Source organism: Talpa occidentalis, unplaced genomic scaffold (assembly GCF_014898055.3).
Source record: "Talpa occidentalis isolate TD23 unplaced genomic scaffold, MPIMG_talOcc4v2.1 talOcc4.5, whole genome shotgun sequence".
Classification (NCBI taxonomy): Eukaryota; Metazoa; Chordata; class Mammalia; order Eulipotyphla; family Talpidae; genus Talpa; species Talpa occidentalis.
The window spans coordinates 76,622,104-76,649,068 of NW_023604861.1; the positions used below are offsets into that span (position 1 = coordinate 76,622,104).

The 26,965-nt window shown below is 35.4% G+C and overlaps 1 protein-coding gene across 2 annotated transcripts in view; it reads right to left on the minus strand.

Annotated features, from left to right (window-relative positions):
- Positions 1–26,965, minus strand: part of VPS54 (VPS54 subunit of GARP complex) — a 78,924-nt gene that overhangs the window by 49,904 nt on the left and 2,055 nt on the right. The window contains exons 2-5 of one of the 2 annotated variants that reach the window (XM_037527480.1): positions 13,907–14,062; positions 12,295–12,500; positions 6,239–6,317; positions 2,804–2,838 (exon numbers count right to left, since the gene is read on the minus strand). In XM_037527480.1, coding sequence (XP_037383377.1) covers positions 2,804–2,838; positions 6,239–6,317; positions 12,295–12,500; positions 13,907–14,042 — 456 coding nt within the window. In that variant the 5' untranslated portion in view covers positions 14,043–14,062. Of the gene's footprint in view, positions 1–2,803; positions 2,839–6,238; positions 6,318–12,294; positions 12,537–13,906; positions 14,063–26,965 lie in introns of both variants that reach the window. The other variant, XM_037527479.2, reaches the window with a different exon arrangement.

Consider the following 26,965-nt stretch of genomic DNA (forward strand, 5'->3'; position numbering starts at 1 on the left):
AAAAATGCTTATGAAAGATAGAAAAATTTTTTTGCCTTTATCAATGAAGATAATCATTCCAATAATCAAACTCACTAATACTGTCCCACTAGATACAAACCAAAAGTTATAATCTAAAATTTCCATATTATTTGCCACTGATAGTTTTTCACCTATCAGTGTTTAACCAAATATCAATTTCTCCACTTAATTTCTATTTTTCCCTGCTCAAAATTCTTTCAAAGTGATTTTTTTAGATATACACTAAATTTTAAAACCAAAAACAAATTACATTTTGTGAAAAGACTACTCCTGATCCTTTACATAACTTACCCATCTTTCCCAATATATTTCCTACATATAATGAATCCCCTCTCCTTTATCCTTACAGCATTTCATTGGTTTAGCTCTTTATTATCTGTGTGTTACTTGCTAATGTCCTTCTGATAGGAGGTTAGGGTGGAAAGGAAGGGCACCGTACCTAGAACAGGAATCTGTATATACACATAGGCTGCACATACACACAATATGATTAACAATCTTTTTCTTATTTAACTAAAACTCTTCCTTCGACCTGAGATTCCTGCACTGATGATGCTCAAAGGAATGCTGGATACTGATGCCATCACATGTACCAAGGTCAGTATAACCAGGATGCTGATAACTAGTTCTGGTGGCTGAATGTGAGGAATGCCAGAAACATCAATTGTGATGGGCTGGCTGTTCTGATGAGCTGTTAGCTTATGACTGTTTTGTTTAACTCAATATAAAAAGATTAGCTAGAGGTTTGGTGACAGAGTGGTTTCTTCAGAGAGTTATTACTGCCATTTTCTCAGATTTCTGGCCACTGAACTGAAATAAAGTGTTTCTTACAGATTCAATTCCTGTCTCTGCTTATTGGCGTTCTGTAGTGACAGGCAGCACCAAGAACCCAGACAATTCCTGTATCACTTCCACAACCTATGCCCTCTATTTGCTGTCAGACATAACTTTAAAATACAAGTATAATGATATTTAATTTCTCTGTTTAAAAGTCTTAGTGGATTCCCATGGGCCACAAACCAAACTCTTTAGGATGGTATTGAAAGTCCTTCATTTATTGACCCCACTTACTTCTTTGCATCTTGCTACTCCAACCATTTACAAATGACATTCTAGCAATATTCAACTATCTTCCATACCCTCATATGCTTAAGTATCTTTGTACTTTCACTTAAAAAGCCTTTTCTTGGGCTTCCCCAGTGGCGCAGCAGTTGAGCGCTGGGTTGCGAAGCTGCCCGCAGCCTCTGCAGCACCGGTTCGATCCCCGGCCACAGGGCGAGGGTCCCACATGGTGTGCAGACCTCTCCTGCCGCCCACTGCTCCCCTCAGCAGTGTACTTCGTCACTCTGCCTGTTCTACTCTCCGCTCTGGCTCTGGTGAATTCTTTTACCCTCCCACGCCTCTGACTGTACCCAGTGCTTGTATAAATAAATAAATAAATCTTTAAAAAAAAAAAAAAGTGTGTTAGCAATTTTAATTAAAAAAAAAAAGTCTTTTCTTACTTATCTTCCTGGAGAACATGACCCAATCAAAAAATTAAATGTCTCTTTATATAAGACAGAAATTAATCACTCTCTGAACACAAGTATACCATGAATACTTATTTATCTCATACCTCACAAAAATTATTTAGTATATACATTTCTCTCGACCCTCGGAGACCATATGTTCCTATAAGATTAGATTTATAGCTTATTAATTAATCTTTGTATTCCCAGCATAGACTCTGAAAAATGGTTTAATCAATTAATTATTTTCTATACTGTATTTATTGACTTATTTTACCTATATCCAAAAATTAGTATTAATGTGAGAGGGAAAAATCTAACTAGGGACATGAATATATCTTCTAATACTCACTTTCATAGAATTGAAAGTATTGATTCAATATATATTTACTGATTGTTTAATTCTGATGCTATGCACTGAGGGGGAAACAAAGGGAAATGAATACATATGTTCTGAGATCAAGATCCTCAACCCAGGTGATATGATAAAATATATTCATAAACGTAATGGGAAAAGTGACAAATGTCTTAAAATGGAGGGCAGGGAGCTAAATAAAATGGTATGGAAATTTGAAAATGTGGAAATTATCTTCAGTTGGGGGAAATGTATTAATGTTAAATTTGCTTAGAGCAAAAGACTGTAAAAGATATAGAAAGATAAGGGAAACGCCTTAGAGGTTAAAGCAACTGTACAAATGAAGTACAGAGTCACCAAAAAAGGTTTGACTGAAGTAAGTAATGTGAAGATTAGTAGGCAAAAGTTAAGAGTGTGTCAAGGATAGAAATGAATAAAGGTATTAATAACAAAACTTTAATTGTGTAAGAATCAAAGAACTTAATAAATGACTTCCCTCTCCTTTTTGTTTCTGACTTTTGCCTTTCTATCTCTTTTCACCCTAAAGAGTGATCATCACAGACTTCACTGAGAATCTAATGAATCAAATGGACTCTTCCTGCAGTGGAGGGAAAAAACATCTATCACATACAGCTACAAGTTTTGTCATATAAAGAAAACATCTTTTAATAATTTGAAGGGGTATGAAGGTCACCAAAATTCTTCTTTAGAATGGAGAGACTTAAATATATTTGTAGGCTTCAGTGATGAGGAAGAAAGACACTGATGATTCAAAAGCAAAAGAAGAAAAGTGATGCAACAAAGTCCCAGAAGAAGCAAAAGGGTCAGTGTCAGAAAGCAGTGAAATGAAAGCTGCTTATAAGGCAAATTAAAGACCAAATGTTAAATAACAATATTCTGATTTTATAAGATTTGTTACCTTAGGTACTTGTTCCAGATCTGTCCTGGATTTATCTATGAAAAAAGGGGAAAATACGATTTTTTAAACTTGTTTTAATTTTACTTCCATAAACTGTATTTTGACAGATTCAATACTGTACTGGGTCACAACCAAATAATTACTTAACCTTCTTCCTTCAATAACCATCTACTAAGTACCTCCCATATACCTATTAGTAGGCAAAGCACTGAATAAGGCATATATTTCATATAATTTTAATCCCTTGTACAGTAGCAATAAAAACACCTAAATACAATTCAAGTCTTTTTTAAGTGGACACATAAAGCTATATGCTACCTTATTAAGTTTTGGTGAGATTAAGTTTGGTATCCTATGTAATTTTAAAAATGAATTAAATTCTAAAATAGGAATACTGTTTTTATTGTTTAAAATAGCCAATATCCCATCCAGAAATTTTTATAATCAAAGGTCTTTCTAATTCCCATTAATTTTCTTCTTAGACATCTTAGTTTGTATCATCTACAAATGTATCTGCAAATGAACCTACTTTACCTTCATCTCACCAACTATCTCAAAGCACCTTCCTTTTCAAACTAACCTTTCTGCACTTGGACTCCTCCCCCCTGCCTTACATGAACCCATTTCACTAATTATGCTCCGTATCTTCAATCTTTATATTTTCATATCTTCAATCTCTTCCCTTCTAATAACTCATTCTTCTCTACATATAAAGATCCTAATTTTCTCCCATTAAGAAAAAAGAAAACGAAAAGATAAAACACAGGGCCTAGATTAGGGTGAGGCAAGGGAGGACCTTGGGTGCAAAACTTAAGGAAGCACTCACTCACAGGGTTATATAAATGCCTCTCTGGCCACATCCTAATTCTAGCCATGCAAAAAAATTCTTCTCTATTCCCACTAGTCAATATCCCATATTTCAAGTTTTCAAGTCACATCCATACTGGTAGTCTTCATTTCTTCTCCTGTACTTACTCCTTAACATACAGAATTGAGTTTTCTGTAACCATTACTTCTAGTCTGGAGTATTTCTCTATAGTCTCCTTCACCAGAACCTTTTATTTAATCTATCCCTTAAAAATGCCACTTATGGGCCTCCCTGGTGGCACAAGGGGTTAAGCAACACACTATGAAGCAATCCACAGCCTCTGCAGCAGGAGTTCGATCACCAGCCGGCCAAGGAGAAACCCACATGGTGAGAAAGACCTCTCCTGTCTTGCCCGCTGCTCCCCTCGGCAGTGTATTTCAGTCAATCTACCTGTTCTGTTCCCCACTCTGTCTCTGATGGATCCTCTCAACCCCCCCCCACTTCTCTGGCCTGTACCCCAGCTCTTGTACGCATAAATAATTCTTTTTTAAAAAATGCCACTTCCTAGTGTTCTATCATCAGTTCTTCTCACTATTCATACCTGCCCTGAGTGATCCTGTCACTTGAACCCAATTATTATGCTATTAATTAGCATAGTATCTGTGATAATATCTACCATACTTAAATCTGCAGGCTCTTTCCTGAGCTCCCAGTTGCACACCAGACCCCTCCTCTCTGCAAATCTGCACTCAAACTAGCCTTCATCGCTTCCACAGTTTCTCCTCTTATACTGCTTCTCTCATTGAACTGCACTTCTCACCTAACTAACTGTCCAAGCAAGTAATCTTGGGAATCATCCTTTAGTCATCTTGCTCCATTACCAATTAACTGACCACCAAAACCTATGTCTTGATCTCTGAGGCCTAATTTCCTCTCTATCTTCATTATAACTGCTACTGAGGCTACAAGATCTCTTAGTTATATTACTGTAATAATCTCCAACTGACTCCTTACCTCCAGTTTTATCATCACCCATAAATTTATTATACACAGCTATTTTCACTATAAAATGTATAACTATAAACCCGGCCACGTCTATTAACATTATTTTATAGTTCGGGCCACCCTGGTGGCTCATGGGTTAAGACACAACCTATGAGGCTGTCCGCAGCCACTGCAGCACAAGTTCGATTCCTGGCCAGCCAGGGGGCAACCTACATGGCACGGCAGACCTCTCCTGACTCACACGCTGCTCCCCTCAGCAGTGTACTTTGGTCAATCTGCCTGTTCTGTTCCACACTCTGTCTCTGGTGAATCCTCTCACCTCTCCCCACCCCCACACCTCTGGCCTGTGCCCCAACTCTGTATGCATGAATAAATCTTAAAAAATATATATTTTATAATTCTAGGACCTCCCTGGTGGCATAAGGGATTAAGACAGCAATGTGAAGCTATCGTTAGCCACTGCAGTGTGAGTTCAATTCCCAGCCAGGGAGCTGACCCCCATGGCACAGCAGACCTCTCCTGTCTCGCCCACTGCTCCCCTCAGCAGTTATTTCAGTAGATCGGCCTGTTCAACTCCCCACTGCCTCTGGTGAATCCTCTCACCCCTTGCAGCTCTGGCCTGTACGCCAGTTCTTATATGCATAAATAAATAAATCTTTTAAAAAAAAAACATTATTTTATAGTTCTATAACGCTTTCAGAAAAATGGTTCAGCATAGTATACAAGTCTCTGTGTGATTTCATTCCCACCTATTTCTTCAGTCTCAGTGTTTGCTCCCAGTAGAGACAATATACTAAACTCCTGCAGTTCCTTGAACATGCTATGTTCTCTCTTGATTCTTTCTTAAAGATTTATTTATTCATGCATACAGAACTGGGGTGTAAGCCAGAGGTGCGGGAAGTGAAAGGATTCACCAAAGAAAGTGGGGAGCAGAACAGGCAGATCTACTGAAATACACTGCTGAGGGGAGCAGCGGGTCAGGCAGGAGAGGTCTGCTGCACCATGGGGGTTGCTCCCTGGCTGGCGTGGGATGGAACTTGTGCTACAGTGGTTGGCTGCAGTGGCTAGCGATAGCTTGATAGTGCTGTCTCTAACGCCTGCACCACCAGGGAGGCCCGTCTCTCTTGATTCTATGGCTTTGCATAAACCACTTCCTGAAATGACTTTTCCACATATAAATCTCTCTGATACAAATAATCATCAACTCTAGGAAGTCTTCCAAAGTTAGGTTATTAGCTTTATACAATGTTACCATACTGAAATTGATACACAGTGCTGCAATTGTTGGTTTATTTATTTAATCTTACCCAGAAGACCATCAGCTTCTTAAGGACAGGGACTATTTCTTATTCACCTATTTTTAAGCAACAAGCAAAGTACCAAGCATTCAGATATTAGTATTAGTTGAACTGAAGGATAACACTACCATTAGACTCATTCCTTTTCTCATAAAAGCTTTTAATAAAGATTATGGTTGTAGACTACAAACACTTCACTAGAAATAAAAATTATACCTATGACTGCCAGCAAGGTCCCGAAATTAAGATTTTATTAATTTTATGCTATACTACAAATAGCACATATTCATCCACACATTATTTACTAATAGCACATATTCATACCATGAGTATGTAAGAGAGTTCTGTCAAAGGTATCTTTAGGAGGACAAATATTCTTGCATCTTTCATGGATCTTCTCTCTCTAATAAAAAGGCAATTAAATAAATAATGTGATCAATGCTATGTGGCAATATAAGGATTCAAAACATCACAATATTTCACAACAGAGTATCAGAATATATCAAATTACTTCTAAATTTCCAATATAAAATCACTAGCCACTTGAACTTAAATACTAATAAACAAGTATTCTTAACAAAGCAAAAAGCACTGAAAACTATGGTCTACCACCTATATACCTTTTACATAGTTATAGTAAACTCTACATAAACTTGAAATGAAATATGAAAGCAAACAGGAAAAAAAATTATGTAACAGAAATCAAGAGAGTAACTTTTAAAACAAGAAAGAAAATCCAAAAACCTATATAACTAAGATATATAGATAGGTTGACACCTTCTGAGTAAAAAAAAAAAGACTAGATGGTCTAGATGGTCACTTATGCCACTATTTATCTTTTTAGAGATACTTGGAAAAGTAGCAATGGTAAGGAAAAAACAGTGGCCAGTAGTGTTCAGAGCTCTGATAACAGTTCTGTCAAAGTAACCATACAATTTTGTATTCCTACACACAATGAATGAGAGTTTCTATTATTCCCCATCCTTGCCACCATTTGGTGCTGTCAGTGTCTTGGATTTTTGCCATTATAATAGTTATGTAGTGGCGTGTCATTATTAAACATGAAAAGTGATGTTGAACATCTTTTCATATGCTTATTTGCCATCTATCTGTATGTCTTCTTTGATGAGATACCTGTTCTGTTCTTTTGCCCATTTTTTGAATTGTGGTAAAATATACATAAAAAATACCTTTTAAAACCACTAGTGATACTGACCATCTTTTCATTTGTTTATTAGTTATTTGAATATTTTTTAAGAGAAATGTCTTTCAAGTCCTTTGTACATTTATCATTCAGTTTTAAGATCATTTGCATAATTTGGAAACCACTCCTTTAATATAAGTAAGTGTTTTCAAATATTTTCTCCCAGTCTCCAGTTTCTCAACATTCTCTTACCAGTATAGTTCAAAGTAGAAAGTTTTAAATTTTAACAAGTCCAACCTGTCAACATTTTCTTTCATGAACTGGGCTTTTGATGACTAGGCTACAGCTTTTATCCTATTTTTCTTCTGAAAGTTTTACAGTTTTGGGCCTCCCCAGGGGTGCAGTGGTTGAGCGCTGGGTTGCAAAGCTGCCCGCAGCCTCTGCAGCACGGGTTCGATCCCCGGCCGCTGGGAGAGGTCCCCACATGGTGCGCAGACCTCTCCTGCCGCTCACTGCTCCCCTCAGCAGTGTACTTGGTCACTCTGCCTGTTCTGCTCTCCCCTCTGGCTCTGGCTCTCACCCTTCTGTGCTTCTGACTGTACCCAGTGCTTGTATAAATAAATAAATCTTAAAAAAAAAAAAGTTTTACAGTTTTGTATTTTACACTTAATTTAGGTATGTGCTCATTTCTGTGAGTCTGTTTCTCAATTCCTTTTTTTTGGGCATGTAGGTGTCTAGTTTCGGCACTGTTTATTCAAAAGTCCACCCTTTATTAAATTTCCTTTGCACCTTCGTCAGAAATTCGTTGACTGTATTTGTGTGAGTCTATTTCTGGGCTTTTTATTCTGTTCCTTTGCTCTACACTCCTATCTATACCACATGGTCTTTATCACTGTAGCTTTAAATAAGTCTTGAATTCAGGTAGTGTCACTTTGAACTTTGTTCTCACCTTCAATACTGTGTTAGCTATTCTCTTTTTACTTCCCATGTAAACTTTAGAATCAGTATTTTGATATCTATGAAACAAATTGGTGGCATTTTAATTGGATTATGTTGAATATATAAATCAAGTTGGGAAAAACATGTTGGCAATATTTGAGTATTCCCATTCATATAATGGAATGGAATCTATTTAAATTTTCCTTGATTTCTTTTATCAGCAGTTTGTAGTTCTTCTCATATACCTCTTCTATATATTTTGTTAGATTTATACCTAAGTATATAGCACTGTTTTTATTTCAAATTCCAGTTGTACACTATAGTATATAAGAAAGCAATAAACTTTTGTGATATTAACTTTGTTCCTATAATCTTTCCATAATTGCTCAGCCTAGGAGCTTCTTTTTTGATTATTTAGGGTTTTCTACATACATAATCATGTCATCTATGAATAAAGAGTTTTATTGCTTCCTTCTCAATCTGTACACATCTTTTTTCCATTTCCATTGCCTTAGTTAGGTGTTCCAATAAGATACTGAAAAGGAGAGCAGACATCTTCATCTTGTTTCCAATCTTAGTAGAAAAGCTTCTAGCTTCTCACCACTAGCTGCAGGGTTTTAGAGATACCTTTAACAAGTTGAGGAAGCTCCTCCAGTTTGCTGAGTTTACTTCCATTATCATTAATGAGTATTGGATTTTGCCAAATGTTTTTCCTATATCTATTGACCAGATCATGATGTTTTTCCTTTAGTCTGTCTGTTAATGTGATAGATTACACTAATTGCTTTTGAATACTGAGTGAGTCTTGCATATCTGGAATAAATCCCACTTAGCTGTGGTGCATAATTCTTTTTATACATTATTGAGTTTGACTTTCTAAATATTTTAAGGATTTTTATATCCATGTTAAAAGAGATAAGTTTATCTTTTTTGTAACGTCTTTGTCAAATTTTAGTATTAGATTTACTTGGAGTCAGAAGAAATCAGAAAGTATCCCCTTTGCTTCTGTTTCTCTGGAATAGATTATAAAGAATTGGGTATAATTTCTTCCTCAAATGGTTAGCACAATCCATCAATGAACCCATCTAACCATGGTCCTTTCTGCTTTGAAAGGTTATTAAATGATTCAATTCCTTTAATAAGCATGGGCATATTGAAAGTACCTATTTCTCATGTGTAAGTTTTGGTAGATTGTGTTTTTCACAGAATTGGTCCATTTCATATACATTATCAAATCTATGACATAAAGCCATTCATAATATCCTTTTATTATTCACTTCTGATATTAGTAATTAATGTCTTCTTTTCTTGGCTTGAGGCTTATCAATTTTAATGATTTTTAAAAAAAAAACAACTTTGGTTTTATTTTCTCTATCAATTTCCTATTTTTAATTTCACTTATTTCTGCTATAATTTTCATATTTTCCTCCTGATTACTTTGGGTCATTTTCTGGACCCCCAAGTTGGGAGCTTAGATTATTAGGTCTTTCTCCTTTACTAACATATGTAACAGTATCATTAAATTTCCCTCTAGTGCTGCTTTCAGTTCAACCTACACCTTTTGCTAAGTTTCTATCAACCTTTCCTTAGTCAATGAGTCTCTCCTCTGCCATTTTCTATTGATAAATCCATCAAAAACAGTCTTCGTTTATGTTAGTGTTTTTCAGATGTGGAAACGCAACAACATGTCACTGAAAAATTCTTGGGTTAATGAGGAAACCAAAGGAGAAATAAAAAAAGACCTGGAAACAAATGAAAATGAAGATATGAGCTATCAGAACCTATGGGTGCAACAAAAGTTGTATTGAGAGGAAGCGCATAGCAATTCAAGCCTATATCAAGAAACAACAAAGAGCTTAAATAAACAATCCAACTTTTCATCTGAAGGAGCTAGACAAAGAAGAACAAATAAAACCAAAGGCAGTATAAGGAAGGATATAAAAAGAACCAGAGCAAAAATAAATGAAATAAGAAATAAAAAAGACAGCACAAAAGATCAATGTAACCAAAAGGTGGTTCTCTGAAGAGTTAAACAAAATTAATAAACCTGCAACTAGACTCACCAAGAAAAGGAGTGAGAAAACATTTAAGAAAAGAATCAGAAATGACAGCACAAAAATACAAAGGATCACAAGAGACTACCCTGAATATCTATATGCCAACAAATTGGACGATTTAGAAGACAAATTCTTACAAGTATACACCCTTCTAAGATTGAATTGATTTCCTCTTCATTTTTTTTTTTGAGTTTCTATCTCTATTTACATTATCCATCTATTCTTACATTTTGTTCATATTTTTTGTTAAAGCCCTTAGCATATTAACCATAGTTGTTTGAAATTCCTAGTCTGAATAATTCCAACATTATCTACATATCTAAGTCTTGTTCTGTTATTTGTTGTCTCTTTAAATTGTGTTTTTTGACTTTTTTTTTTTTTGTTCTTTAGTATATATTTAAACTTCTGTTGAAACCAGGTAATGATGTGTTAGGTAAAAGGAACTAGGGTAAACAGGCCGTTAATGTAAGGTTTTATGTTTTTCTGGCTTCAAGTATTAAGCTGTATTTATTGTAGCTGTAGGTGTCAGAGGCTAAAATTTCCTCTAGTATCCTGTTTTTGTCTCCCTTGAAATACTTAGAAATATCTTAAATAAGGTCTGAGGCACACATTTCTTCTAGTTGTAATCTCCTATTATTACACAGGTGTCCTACTGATGTGGTAGGAAGGTGTATGGGGACAAGAAGGAGTCTATTGTCTAATGATTAGATGTCAGTCTTCAATAAGTTTGTGCCCAAAGGGTAGTGCTACCATCAAAAAGCTTCTCAATTGTTGGTTTTCAGTTTTAGGGTTTCTCCATGTTGTGAAAACCTCCAAGCTTTTTTTTTTTTTTCAGACTTTGATTCTTAATTCTCATACACTTAATTTTTTAAAATAAATTTTATTTTTATATTCCCCATACAATTGCAACCCCCTTATTTTGACCCCAATCCCTCCCCTCCTGCCCCCTACCCCCCAAAGAGTGTCTCTGGTTCATAGTTTTTTGTTGATTTTGATTTTCACTTTCTTATAGTTATTCATTTTCCTGGTCCCTTATTTAAGTTTTCTAGACTTCCAGCTTCTTATATGCTGGACCAGACTAAATCTTAGCTTTTTTAAGAAACCACCAAACTGCTTTCAAAAGGGTTCCTGATACACTGAAGGTACTTGGTAAATATTTCATCAATAAATAGATAAAAAGGGCCTCCCCGGTGGTGCGCAGACCTCTCCTGCCGCCAGCTGCTCCCCTCAGCAGTGTATTTCATCCGTCTGCCTGTTCTGCTCCCCGCTCTGGTTCTGGTGAGTTCTCTCACCCTCCCGCACTTCTGACTGTACCCAGTGCTTGTATAAATAAATAAATAAATCTTTTTTTTTTTTAAATTAATTAATTAATTAATTAAATATATAAAAAGAAAAGTCAAATTATAGGTTATAAAATATGAGATTAAAAACCGCCAAAAAGAAGGCATATTAAAACTCATCTATTTGGCATCCAAAAAGTTAGATGTGATCATTTTTATGTGTTTGTACACATGTAAAGGTATGTAACAGTTACAGGTTCTGTGTAAAAATAGTAGGTAATGCTAAAAATGAAACAGATACTGTGTAGTATGAATACCAACAACAGAGCCATATTCACCCTATTTTTACAAAAGAACTAAGCAATCAAGTACAATAAAATCAACTCAATATAAATTAGGCTTGCTAATGAAAAAAGCACAAAAATAAATTACTATAAAAACATAAACTTTCCCTGTATCACCTTAAGAATGACTTTAAAATTGAAATGGTAAATATATTACACTGATAAGTTACCTTCTAAAACTTATTAATAAGTCATCTCAAACAGCACTGCACTCAATTCTTGCTCTCAGAACTGAGTTCAGAGGTATAGATTATGTATAGAGATACTCAGATCATATACTAAAGCTAGGATGCTCTATTAAATTGTTTGCATGACATAGAAACAATTCCATTCTGCTAATTTCATAGACCTCATAAATCATCTACGTCTAATAGACCATTTTCTCCTTGGTAGGAAGGGTGGGTTTCATGTTGAATGTTAGTATTAGGAATGTGTAATTCTGAAAAATCAATAGAGTAAGAGAAATTTACTTACATATATCTAAGCAAAACTTTAATGCAACCCAGAAAAATAAAATGTATATAAACAGGAAAGATTATAGGTTCATCAAAGATTATAAATGAAACTAAAAATGTATTACTTTTGACTTATCGGCAACTTCAAGATTGGATATTACCTGAGAGATTTCCTGTTGATATATCGTAAAATGTTCCTTGCTGATCTGTGGGAGGTAGAATGAAGGTGTGACTTCAGTGTCCACAAAGTCCAATCCCCATGTTTTTGTGAAGAAGTCAGATTCTCTTTTTGCTAATCTAGGATCATTTAATGCTGCTGGGAGATTTACTTTGGAATGATATACAGTCCATCTATGTTGATCTGTAACTAGAGATGGGGCAACAAATAAGCTATTTGAATCACCTGTAAAAAGTAAACAAGAGAACTCTGTAAAGTTAATTCTATGCTACAAAGTACGCCCTAGAAAAATAAAAATGCTTAGATTCTACTTTATATAAAGCAACTAAACTCTCTTTTCTATAGTATTTTAATAAATGTCAACCTAATTAAATGAACTTCAGTTTTCAGCATCAAAGGGAGGAAAATCTTGTGTGAGATAAAGGATATGTAAAATTTGAGGTTATAGTAGTAGAGTGGGGTAGATGGTAAATAAAATTTTAATTAATTCTTCTCCCTGACATACAATTTCTCCACTTTTTAACAGCAAAATTCTTCTACACCCCCCCCCCACACACACACCTTTTATCCTCCTGTAATACTCCAACTTTTTCTCAAATAGCTCTTTTCTATTGCAGTAGAGGCAGATACATTTGGTTCTAATATCCTTTGGTTTTTAAATAGATCACAAAAAGGCTGCTGTGGCATTAACCACAGAAAAAAGTAAAAAATATTAGGAGTCAATTCTTGTTATTTACAGCTTTTTTGCTTCAAAAAATCACCAGGACGCTTAATTAGAAAATACTGAATCATTGTTTCTAGGAGAAATAAATGTTAGGTTCCTGCAAGTCTCTGGTCATTTTTATCAATACATAACTTTATTTTTATGGGTTTCTGTTTAAAGATACCTAACTTAATATAAATTGTTCATTCATTAACACTGAACTGATAGTTAATATCACTTTAACTCATGGCTGAATAAAATTTATATAACATAAATATTTTCTCCATAAGCCACATTACAGCCTTATGCTTAGGAACACTACACAGGACTTGAATTCCTCATTTGGGGACCATTTTAGATAGCAAATATACCAATGAAAAAGCACATGAATGCAAAAAAGTGTGGCACTATATAGACCATTAAAATTTCACTTATTTACAAGATGACAGCTAAAATAAGAAGGTAGACATCATCTTGTTCAACCTCAGCTGGCAATCTTTGTAACAAAAAATTCAAATTTTTTACTCCTCTGCACATGTTTGCAAATGACCACTAACATCCCACAAGTATTGATTTGGAGTTATAGGTAAGTTTTAGGGAGTAGGCAAATTTGAAACTACAGAATCCACAAATTTGAAGATTGATTATAATATGCTTAACTAATCTGTACCTTCATTTTCAAAACTTTTTTCTGCTTAAGTAAGTGGCTTCTTTTATGGAAATGCATAAAAAAGAACTACATTACAATTTCTCAATCAACTTACTTACAAATTACTTGTTTTTATTTTTAACATCATAAAATTTACTTTTAAGGTAAGTATATGAAACCTAACTACTCATTTAAATATAATACAAATCATTCAGCAAAAGTCCCTCCCCCTCAAAAAATTACCTGTGGGTTCCTTGGGACACACATCTGGCAGTGACTGCACAGGCCGAATATGTTTTGTTGGATCTACCTCTTTTTTAAAGAAAACATCACTGCTGCTTCCTTGAGGCACTGGTGAAGAACTGTGGCTTGAAGCCATTGCATAAAATCACCACTCAACTGAAAAAAGTAACAAACAATAATCAAGCCACTTAACACAAATAAAAACCCATTTTTAAATATTATATATGTCACACACTTTTGGAAACAGATTTGTTATTCATAATCTCTTAATTTTAAATTACTCATGAAATATTTACTTTCCTAAGAAAGTTACTTATCCTACCTTAAAAGGATTTCTCCTCAAAGTGAAATATTATTTAGTCTTTTATCCAAAATGCAAATAAATACTGTAGTTGCACCCAATGTATATTAAAAATGAAAACACTCCATTCAACAAGTATGCAATTATACATTACAGCAAAATGGGTAAGTGTATGTTTTTGAGGTTGTTTGCCTGAATTCATATCCCAGATTCATTCACAGTGTAACATCGAGAAAATTTACTTAACCTTGTATGCTTTTTCCTCACCTCTAAAGTTGGAAATGAAAACTCATCTCATAGATATTTTATAAGAGAGAATACACATAAAGCATTTAAAACAGTGCTTGTGTTTATAAATGTCAGATATCATTATGATTATTACTATGTGATTGTCACTAAAAATAAAAAGTAGTATCATTCTTCAAGACACTTGCAATTACATTAAGTAATTAAAACAATCAAAACAGGGGCCTCCCCTGGTCGCAGCGTTTGAGCACTGGGCTGCGAGGCTGCCTGCAGCCTCTGCAGTGCCAGTTCGTTCCCTGGCCTCCGGCGAGGGTCCCCCCACCAAAAAAAAAAAATCAAAACAATAAGCAAAACACAAGTTAACCTAAATCTACATTTTTTAGTAAGTGCTAAAAAGAATTTATGATTCTAGACAAACAAGCTACAGTATAAGACTTTACAAATGGAGATATAGTTAAACTAGATACTGACAAATATATTTATTACTGAAGGACAGACGACCTTATATTGCTGAGCATGTCTATCAAACAGCAGGCATTCAATAAATATTTTTTAATGATAGAATAAGTGAAGATAAAAGTTTACATCTGCAAGGGAACTTAGAGATCATGTAGTCTAAGCTCCCTCACGCTACATCTAACAAAAAGAGTCAGAAAGAGCAGGTGGCTTACAAAGATACATGAGGTTTAACAAATCTGAACAGAAAAATAATATTAAAAAATAAAAAGCAAAGACATGGACCAATGACAAACAGTTTATCCACAATAACTCCCTAGTCTGGTGGATAGCTAACAATTACATTTACTAGTCTTCCTTGGCTATCTGTCTCTGTACTTCTAATGCTAAGGAAACTCATCCAATTACATCATTCAGAGAGATAAGAAAAAAGTTGTTAAGAAAATACAGAAAGGTAAATTGACTTCCTCAATGTCCCTGAACAGAAAGTAAACAATACTCTGAATAAAAGGGACATGGAATGATAAGACTGTAGAAACTGATCTGGCTAGAGTGAAATGTTTGCATTATAAAGTATTGACAAATAAGACTTATTTACACACACACACACACACACACACACACACACAATGGCAAGACAATAGTCAGTTCTCTAAGCAATAAAGAGCCATTAGAGCTTGGGGCAAAAGAATGCATGATGAAAATATGTGGGCAAGTGAATCAGGGCACTGTTTTAAAAGGTATCACTGGCCTGTTGCATTTATATCTCCACACAGTAAGTGTATGGTAGTTTCTGTATAAAAGCATACACACATTTAAAAGAAAAAAAAAATACCTAAAAGATAGGAATCACTGTATAACAAACAATCCTGTACATTACTTACTTTGTAAAAACAATTCTAGGGCCTCCCTGGTGGCGCAAGGGGTTAAGCACCGCACTATGAAGCAATCCACAGCCTCTGCAGCACAAGTTCAATCCCTGGCTGGTCAGGGAGCAACCCACATGGCCAAGCAGACCTCTCCTGTCTCATCCGCTACTCCCCTCAGCAGTGTACTTCAATCTGCCCTGCTCTGTTCCCCGCTCTTGTCTCTGGTGAGTCCCCTCACCCCCTGCATCTCTGGCCTGTACCTCAACTTTTGTGTGCATAAATAAATAAATCTTTACAAAATAAATAAATAAAGGAACTCCATAAGCAAACATCTTTAATTAAAAAAAAAAAGACAATTCTAAATGTAAGATGGTCTGTTTAAAAATGTTTTGTTAAAAAAATGTTTTTTGTTAATTTCATCAATTAGCTAAACTAAATACATTTTTACATCAATAGAGGTAAGCTGCAGATATGTGAAAATGTATTTACATTGAATGCCCACTGTTTTATGCCAGGCAGTTAAATACTGAATCCAATAATATTACATTACTATTTCACTTTATTCTATTTACCATCATGTTGTTTTAACAGCAAAAAGAAATCCTAAGTGTCATCTTACGAGTTGAATATACTTGAGAAAACGGGGACTTGCGTAAAAGTATTTCTAGACATATAGTTATTTCTATATGAGGGTGGGTGAGTAACTGGTTTTCATAGAATTTTTGAAAATTCCGAAAAGCACTGACAAGCAAAAGCAAAAATTTTCTGTAATTTTTTCACTTGGAGGTTAACACCATTGTTAATATTGTGGTATATTTCCTCGTAGTCTATTTTCCATTGGGACCATACTGTACATATCGTTTTGAAAACTGTTTCCACTGAACAGTATATGTTACAAATGTTTATATCATTAAATATTCTGCAAACATAAAATTTTTAAAAAAGTAAAATATATATATAACAAAAATTACCGTGGTAATCATTTTTAAAGTACAAGTTCAGTAATGTTAAGTATATTCACATTATTGTACAGCCAATCTCCAGATCTTTTTCATCTTGCAAAACTGAAGCCTCCCTATATCCCCTTCTTCCAGCCCCTGAGCATCACCACTTTTCCTTCTGTATATATGAATCTGACTACTTAGATACCTCATATAAGTGGAATCAATCATAAAGTATTTATGCTTTTGTGACTAGCTTACTTCATTTAGCTTAATATCCTCAAAGTTTATTCATGCTGCAGCACATGTCAAAATATCCTTCCTTTTTAAAGTTGAGTAATTTCATTGTATACATATTACACATTTGTTCATCAATTCAGCTCTCAATGGACACTTGAATTGCTTCTACCTTTGGTTATAATGAATAATGCTGCTAAGAACACAGTACAAATGGAAACGGGTGTAGAGATATTTCCTTAGGACCCTGCTTTCAACTCTTTGGGATGTATTCCCTAGAAGTGGAATGACTGGATCATATGGCAGTTCTGTTTTTACTTTTTTGAAGAACCATCATGCTGTTTTCCTTAGTGGTTCTAACGTAGGATAGAATTTTTGGGAAAAAAAGAGGGAAACAGAATGAGTAGCTAATATACTTATGTGTCAGCCACTCTGGTAATATTTTTGTATAGACTGGAATGTTAGAGAAGAAAAAAGACTTGCTATTAAAAGCTTACCTGTAATAGGCAATTTCATGGGTAGTTCAGAGCTGATTGTAAATGATTTGTAGTATTTAGTATTTTCTCTAAGTAGTTACTATTACAATATAGAAATCAGGAAGGAAATTTTTGCACAGTATCTAGGTAATGCTTATGGTAAATGTTTATCTCAGGGGCCTCTCATTCAGCCTTTAAGGATTTACAGTTTCTGCAAATGGTATTATTCAGCAACAATAAAATTTGATTTGATATATATTTTTTTAATTTATTTTTATTTATTTGTTTGTTTGTTTGTTTATACAAGCACTGGGTACAGTCAGAAGTGCAGGAGGGTGAGAGAATTCACCAGAGCGGGGAGCAGAGGAGGCAGAAGGACCCAAGTACACTGCTGAGGGGAGCAGCGGGCAGCAGGAGAGGTCTGCGCGCCATGTGGGACCCTCCTGCGGTGGACCGGGGAGCAGCCGGGGATCGAACCGGCGCCACAGAGGCTGCGGGCAGCTTCACAACCCAGTGCTCAACCGCTGCGCCACCGGGGAGGCCCTGATTTGATATTTTTTCCTCCATATTTGAAGTTGTACAATAATGCCATCTTGCAATTACCAGTTACAAATGCAATGTTTTTAATTTTCATTCATACTCACTTTGCATTATTTTTCTATTTAACATTTCACACATAATTTCATTCCCCCAACATTTTATTGTGAAAACTTAAAAATATACAGAAATGTGAAAGACTAGAACATGGAACATTCAGACATACTTCATTTAGATAAACTTATTTTTAAAATATTTGGCCATATTTGTTCTAAGTGTGTTTTTTGCTGTATCATTTGAAAGTAAGTTGCCCATGACATCACACTTCACTCCTAAATACTTTATTATCCATGTCCTCAATACAAAGACAGTTTCCATAGTCTCATTATTCCACTAATACACCTAAGAAAATTAATAATTCCAAAATATCACTAACATCCAACCCATACTCAGAATTTCCCAATTGTCTCAAGAATGTATTAGAGCCAATTTTTTTTCTTTTTTAAATAGGATCCAGTCAAAACTCACACATTATCTTTAGGTGCCATGTAGTTATTTACTAGATGGAAATTTTTGAAAGATTAAAAAAGGGGAAGACTTTTAAAATCTTAATTTATTAATGTCACAAAAATACTTTTTGCTCTTATTTCTAAATGATAGCAATGTGACTCAGTATGCCTTTTATTATTAAAAATCTTGATTTAATAATTTATGAAGTAGTGATTCAAGGGTTTGGTTCTAAGGTCAATTTGTTTGACTACTTGGCTTTACTATTTCTACAGAAAAAATACCTTTCTTACAAATTTATGTAGAACCCAATAGAAGACATATATTACTGAATCACTGATCACATTTTCTAAACTTTCTACTTAGAGGTTTTTTTTGTGTTTTTTAAAAAAGATTTATTTATACATACAAGAATTGGGGTACAGGCCAGGGTTGTGGGGGGTAAGAGGATTCACCAGAGACAGAGTGGGGAACAGAACAGGCAGATTGACTGAAATACACTGAGGGGAGCAGTGGGCGAGTCAGGAGAAGTCTGCTGTGCCATGTGGGTAGCTCCCTGCCCGGGGATCGAACTCGTGCTGCGGTGGCTGTGGTTGCGTCTTAACCTTTTGCATCACCAGGGAGACCCTCTATTTAGAGGTATTTAAAAAAAGAAAATTCTGTTCTGAATTTTTAGTTCATAATTAAACAAAATCATAAAGCAATGGAATATTTCCAAACACTTATTTTCAAAATACATTTACAACAAAACATGTTTCCAGAAAAATCAACTTTTTTTTTAATTTTTTTTTTTATACAAGAGCTAGGGAACAGGCTAGAGTTGTGGGGGGTGAGAGGATTCACCAGAGACAGAATGGGGAGCAGAACAGGCAGATGACTGAAATACACCGCTGAGAGAAGCAGCAGGCGAGGCAGGAGAGGTCTGCCACGCCATGTGGGACTCTCCCTGGCCGGCCGGGAATCGAGCCTGCGCTGCAGACGCTGTGGACAGTTTCACAGCGCTGCGCTCAACCTGCTGCGCCACCAGGGAGGCCCAAAATCAACTTATTTTTTAAAAAGAAACGACACTTAAGAGAGCAGACTAAATGTGGGGTGTGTGTATGTGTGTGTACACATGTGCATGTAACTATGCTAGTTGGATAAATATTATCAGTCACACACCATCTCTGGGGGGGGAAAAATCAGCAAATTTGGAATACATTTTTTGTTGTTAAAAACAACACACAAGATACTCTTAAGCTTGACAACTCTTGAGTACTTCTATGTATGGCTATTGGAAAGCTTGTATTAAGAGTAGAACTCAGCTCTGCACTTTGTTTACCTGTAGTTCCACTATTAATATTATCTTTCATCTGAGTTTTTCTACAGCAATCATTTTAGATTACTAGGACATTTCAGAGTTGGTTTAGTTAAAACTGGAAAATATAATCTATAAACTAAATTAACCATTCGTGTAAACCATACTATATCACAAGAATAAATTAAGTAAGGGATACCACTGTTAATTCTGGGTCTCCGCCTTTCTTTCAACATAGTATAACATGCTGGATAAGAAAACTGTCCACAGAGTAGACTAGTTCTGTCATTTATTAGTGTGTAACCTCTGACAGCTTTCTTACCATCCTAAGTTGTTTCCTCATTTGTCGATGGACAGCAACAATATCTTCCTCATGTAATGTGGTAAGATTTAAGTGAAATATAACTTACATAACTATGTAAACTCATGGCACAATAATTAGCAAATAGTAGACAATACATAATTGCAACTACTACTCTTATTTCAAACATCTTATTTTTAAAATAACCTGTAAGTATTAACATTTGGACTGTGCCATACACTGCTTCAAATAAATTTAAACTTTAAGAACCCAAGCCTCCTCTGTTGATGTTCTTTGTTTGAGTTTCTAGTTTGGGGAAGTTAAGGGAAAGAAGAGGAGGCAGAAAATCAGTATGAGCACATAGAATTTACTATCAGAAAAGTAGCCAAAACTTATAACAATGATCCTCAAAGCCATGCCAGTAAAAGGAATGACTATCAGAAAATGATGAAACTAGAAAACACAGAAGCAATTTTGATGACAAAAACTGTGCTTGTGAGAGGAGAGGGATGAGGAAGCAGAGAAGTTGGAAATAATGTTTTGGAAGACATTTAAATAAAGATCAAAGAACCCACTGGAGTAAAGTTGATGAGATAAAAGTTACAGGGCCTCCCTGGTGGTGCAGGGTTGGGACGCAACCTATGAAGCTGTCTGCAGCCTCTGCAGCATGAGTTCGATTCCCGGCCAGCCAGGGAGCAACCCACATGGCACAGCAGACTTCTCCTGGCTCACCTGCTGCTCCCCTCAGCAGTGTACTTTGGTCAGTCTGCCTGTTCTGTTCCCCACTCTGTCTCTAGTGGATCCTCTCACCCCCCGTGCCTCTGACCTGTACCCCAGCTCTTGTATGCATAAATAAATCTTAAAAAAAAAAAAAAGTAACAGATACATTTAACTTCATACCCCCAAAAAAGAATAGAAAAAAAATTCTCATATGTCTTCCCTTCATTCCTAAGCATAACCAAACCTTACTTGCATCAACTCCTAACTTTCTGAAGTACAATATAGATTTCTCCCACCAATTGTTCTTAATCGTATCTATCCTCACTCAGAGACCTTGTTCTTTTAATTATTCCCTGACTCTCCTATTTCTATCTTTTCATCAACCCATCAAAAAAAATTTTTTTTCAAGTACTAAATTAAAGTTCTTTTCTTCAATTCTGTCTCATCAAGCTACTTCTTGCTTCACCTTCATCAACAAAGTTTTATTCTCTCTTTGGTCCACCTCTTAGCAATCTATATATCATCCTCATCACTTGCTTGGCTCTGGAAAAGGTGAGGGAAAAAACCTGCTTTCTAAATTCAATAGACTGTATTCAGCCTTCATCTAACCTGACCTCTCTGCCTCAAAAGTCAATGAAAGTAAAAATACAGGTGGAACAAAAAAATTACAAAATCGTTTGTAATTTTCTAATGCAATGATTGGTTTTAGCAGGGATCATTAACAGATACTGAAATCATTGGTTAAAAGGTTGCTAGGAACAGGATATTTACATGGCCACAAACTATTACACTATCAATTATTTTGCAATTTAATAGCAGAGAGATCTGTCAGTTACCAACTTTACCAAGTGATCAAGCTGCTATCACCAACAAAGGGACAGCCCAACAATACGATAAAGCTCCTGATGTGATAAAGTAGTAGGTATACATAACACCTGTGTGAGTATTCTTGACAGAAATTTCATTAAGAAACAGACTAATTGGGGATATCAAACATACTCTAGGACAAATACCTCTACTTCTGAAAGGAAAAGCCAAATAGAGGGAAACAGTGGAACTAGGCCAGACTGGGGAAGACTAGGACAGATGGGGAAATAAAACTATAAAAAAGTTACTGAGCAGCTGTTGATATTCTTAGGTGTCACAGTGGTATTGTGGTTATGTAGAAGAATGTTCCTGTAACTGGGAGGTGCATGTTAAGTATTTAGGTGTGACATCAATAGACTGGTTTTCAAATTTGGCAAAAGGGAAATGTGTGTATGTTTATAGGTGTACAAAGTTCATTCTACTATTTTTTTCATTTTTCCATGGGTTTAAATTTTTCAATTCTAATAAACAACCAATGAAGATTTTCCAAGAACCAAAGTACAGATGAATCAGACAAATGGAGGGTGGGGAGCATTTTATAAGGAGCAATATAATGGGAATAGGGAACAATAACTGCAAGTGCTTAGAGGGAAGAAAGTGCATATTGTCAGAAACCACAGTCAAATATGTCTGAGAAAAGTACGTATTTGGGGGTAGAGAGGAACTGTAGAGTCACTAGGATAGAGAAATGGTTGGGAAAAGAACTTAAATAAAATTATAAATCTGTTAAAGGAATAAGGAATGTGGATTTCAGTTCATCATGAGGATAAAACAAAATCAAAAAAACAAGTTGAGGAATGACAGAATCAGCTTTGCCCTTCAGAAAGATTATGGATTGTAGCACAAACAATAGAAAACTAAGACTTAAAGTGACCAAACAGAAAATCTGCAACAATCCAGGTGAGAGATGACAGTTGCCTGAATTCATATAATGGTAAAGGAGATGGAGAAAAGTGGATAGATTCCAGATCTTTCTCAAGTCTTATTCTCTTTTCAGTGTCCTGCACCCAAATTTACAACCGCCTACTGGGCATCTTTTCTTGCAAGTGTTATAGATACCTAAAATTCAAAATATCCAAACTTAAACTCACTATCCACTCTCTTTACACCCTCCTTATGCATTCCTTTTCTAGCTCAATTAATAGCAACACCATCTATGTCGTTTCCCAAGCCAGAAACCCTAGAGCCAACTTGCTCCAACCTCTCTACATGTTTCAATTTCTACACCAACTTGAGCTGTCCTATGGATTCAAAATTTACCACAAATCCATTCTTTGCTCTCCATTCCAAATGTCACTGCTCTAGTTCTGCATTTTATTTGCGATTTAGACTACTTTGAAAGTCTGCTACTCAAAGTCCTTGATAGTCCTAACCTCACTCAACTTCATAATCATTCCAAAATTCATATCTGATTAGGTCCCTCTCTCCTCATGAGTACTTTGACAAACACATACAGCAAGTCTATCAAGTTTTAAAACTCTTCACAATGTGGTCCTAATATCCCTCAGTTCAGTGAAATTGTCAAAAACAAACCAGGGCATGAACTTTCTTGACATAATTATTATGCTTTCAAATGTTACTTTATTCACTCCATAAGAAATCATAAAATATAATTAACCATCACAATATTCATACACACCCAGTCTCTGAACTTCACTTAGTCAAAAATTCAATTATTTGGGCCTCCCTGGTGGTGCAAGGGGTTAAGTACCACACTATGAAGGAACCTGCAGCCTCTGCGGCACAAGTTTGATCCCCGGCCGGCCAGGGAGCAATCCACATGGCTCAGCAGACCTCTCCTGTCTCACCCACTGCTCCCCTCAGCAGTGTATTTCAGTCAATCTGCTTGTTCTATTCCCCACTCTGTCTCTGGTGAATCCGCTCACCCCCCACATCTGTGGCCTATACTCCAGCTCTTATATGCATCAATAAATATATCTTTTAAAAAATTCATTTTTTTAAATACAAAATTTTCTAAATCAGCAGCATTTTGCCATGAAAACTTCACCCAATTTTCCAAGATCCATTTTTTAATTCACTGTATTGTGGGCAGGGGGAACACTGTAATACCATATATGATTTATTCTGAATACTGTCTGCGACTATTCTTCAAACTACCCAAGAAAAATCTTACTGAAACTCTTACTGGAGCACTATTTATATCCAGTCTTGCTTTCCTATGATTGTGAAAGTTGACCAGTTAACAAAATTCAAGAGAGTACATTTTTCACCATTCATCTCACATATTTTAGTCAATTCAACCCTAAATGCTACAGCAGAACTATGGACTGACATGTAGAAACTTTTTTTGTGTAAAAAAAAAAAAGGTGATAAATAGAAAAAAAAGAAATTCAGAAAGAGATGAAGGTTTAAAACCTTCTCTTTAGTTAAATCCTCACATTTGAGGAACAATTACCTCTGGTAGAAAACCCTTCAAATATAAAGGAAAGCATGAACAATAAATGAAGACAGATGGAATTATCCCAACAAGGAGATTAATCCAGATAACTGAAAGTTTCTCTTGAAAAGGCTGAAATTTTCTGTACAAATAAGTCACTTCTGAAAAATTTAATTTTGAAATAAATTACATATTTTCATATTTCAAATAGCATATTTTGAAAACAAGATAACCATTTCTTAATAACCTAATCTCGTCATTACAATAGTCACTTACACTGTGCTATAACTGTGATACTCTCAGGCACTACTGAAGGAAGTAGGGTTTGGGTTGGCCCTATATTAAAGAGTTTAAGAGTATAGTGATACTGCTAGTGTTTTACTGGTTTGTTATCAATATATTTTTAAATTTTCTCTCTCTTCATGAGAGGTCTGTCAGCAGTCACTCCTCTCTGCCATGCTATCTTTATTATCTTCCTGTCTTTGCCAGGAATATCCCTTTCTAACCTGATAATTCTGAAACAAGTAACTAACTCTCGTACAGTATTTTATGGTTAGCATGGCATCTTAACACACATTATCTCATTTGATTTTCACAGTAACTTTATAATACAGGAATTATCACTATTCCTACTTTATACATAAGAAAATTGAGGCTATGAAAGTTCATAAGGCTGGTAAATAGCAAAAGTGATTTCAACTGTCAAATCTTCTCCTTCATTGCCAAAGCAAGTTTATTTAAAAAAAAATTAGTCAGAGGAAGACCTGTAAGAAAAAGGGGGGAAAAAAGATGAAAGTGTGAGGGGACATTCACAACATACATAATCAAGTAATTAACTAATTAATTAAAACACCTAGCTTACTTCTCCTTTCTTGGCAGTTGAAGCTACCAGGAAAAAAATCACCTCAAGAGAAAGGAAATACTACTATTTATCTATTTCCAATTTCAATAACCTATGAACCAGTAGCCAACAACTGAAAACATAGTAGTTCAAATCTGCAGTAAAAGTAGATTCTCATTTCAGAAAAAAAAATTTTTTTCTTCAGATTTGAAGACATAGTAAACAAAGAATATTTTCATTATGTCATAAATAAATTTCCTTTTACTTCCCCCTCAACTGCCTCCTCCTACAAAGAGAATAGCTAGAGGATCTAAAGTATTAATCCAATCCATCAAATGGTGCCCGCTGAGAGTATTTCCCCAACTAGTGAGAATCAAAAACATGCAAACCACAAAAATTTAGAACAAAACCATTGATATTTTGGCTATGTTCATTGTTTTATGTGGGAGGTAAGAGTGGGGTGGGAGATATATTCTGTGCATTATAGGATATTTACCAACATCCCTGGCTAGATTAGTTGTGACAACCAAAAAATGTTTCCAGACATTGCCAAATGTCCTTTGGAGGAAAAAAGGAAAAAATCATCTCTGAGATCTACTGGTTAATTTTTTTTTAAGATTATTTACTTATGCATACAAGAACTGGAGTACAGGCCAGAGGTGGGGGGGCAAGAAGATTCACCAGAGACAGAGTGGGGAACAGAACAGGCAGACTGACTGAAATATACTGCTGAAGGGAGCAGCAGGCAAGTCAGGAGAGGTCTGCTGTGCCATGTGAGTCACCTTGCTGACCTCAGGGAATCGAACTTGTGCTGCAGTGGCTACAGATAGCTTCACAGTGCTATGTCTTAACCCTCTGCACCAGTAGGGAGGCCCCTAAGATCTACTGGTTTAGATGTGAGGGTGCCAGGCAGTTGAAAAAGAAGGCCTTCAAATAGCCCTGTTAATTAATAATCTTTAAAACCAATTTTATTTTTAAGATTTGGTGGTGTCAAAATAAGATGGTAATAGTGTAAGAAGACACTAGAATAATATATATACATTAGTCGTTTAGGTCAAAGCATTTCTAGACCATTCTGAAAAATGGGTATCATCTACATGAATACAAACTCCTCCTTCCTCCCCACTCCGAAGTTGAAATGTCTAGTTTTATCCCTACTCTGATAGTAAAATATCAAATACATACATACATACAACATGCACATACACAGAAGAAGCTAAACAATTCAAAATTTCAAATCAACCTTTCTTGCCTTAAATGGCCTCATTGTGATTCTTGAGCCATGCATTCTACAGATTCAAGCTTCCACTCTTCAGATTTCCTTATCTGGTTCCTGTCATCTATTTGTAAAGCAAGCAGGAAGTTGATGACCTTTAATATCTTTTCCAGACCTGATATCCTAATAGTCAATGGCAAAAAGTATTCCTTCAACTTTATCTTACTGACACCCAGCTGACCAAACCACCTCTTAGGGTCACTGAAGCCATGCACACTGACTTTTTTCTCTCTACAAACTTATTAAAAATATGCTGACTACAACCAGTTTGTCAGTTGTTCAAAACATCACTTACTAATGCCAACAATCAATTGTTTGTTCTGACACAAAGTATTTTAAACAAATAAACTGATTTTAAAAGAACCATTTTTGAGATTATGAGCTGACAATGGGCAAATACTGAGATAGAAAGCAGATTAGGTTTTGGAAAGGTGTGGGGGAGAATGAGGAGTAACTGGTAATAGGTACAAGATTTCTTTCCAGGTGATGAAAATATTCTGAAATTAGATTCAGATAATGGTTTCACAACTCTGAAAATATACTAAACATCACTGAAATATACCGGTTAAATGGGCACACTTTATGGTTTGTTAATGGTATTTCAAAAACGTCTGTAAAAAGCTAACCACAGGAAAGAGGAATTTTAATTAACTTTCACTGACAGGAAATAGAATGTGATTGAGAACAAATTCTGAGTTACTTAGTTTCAACAGGGTGTATATGTTACTATTAAACTTCATTTTGGTTTTCTTCCTTTATCAATTTGCCAGACTCCAAGAACCCAGAGGG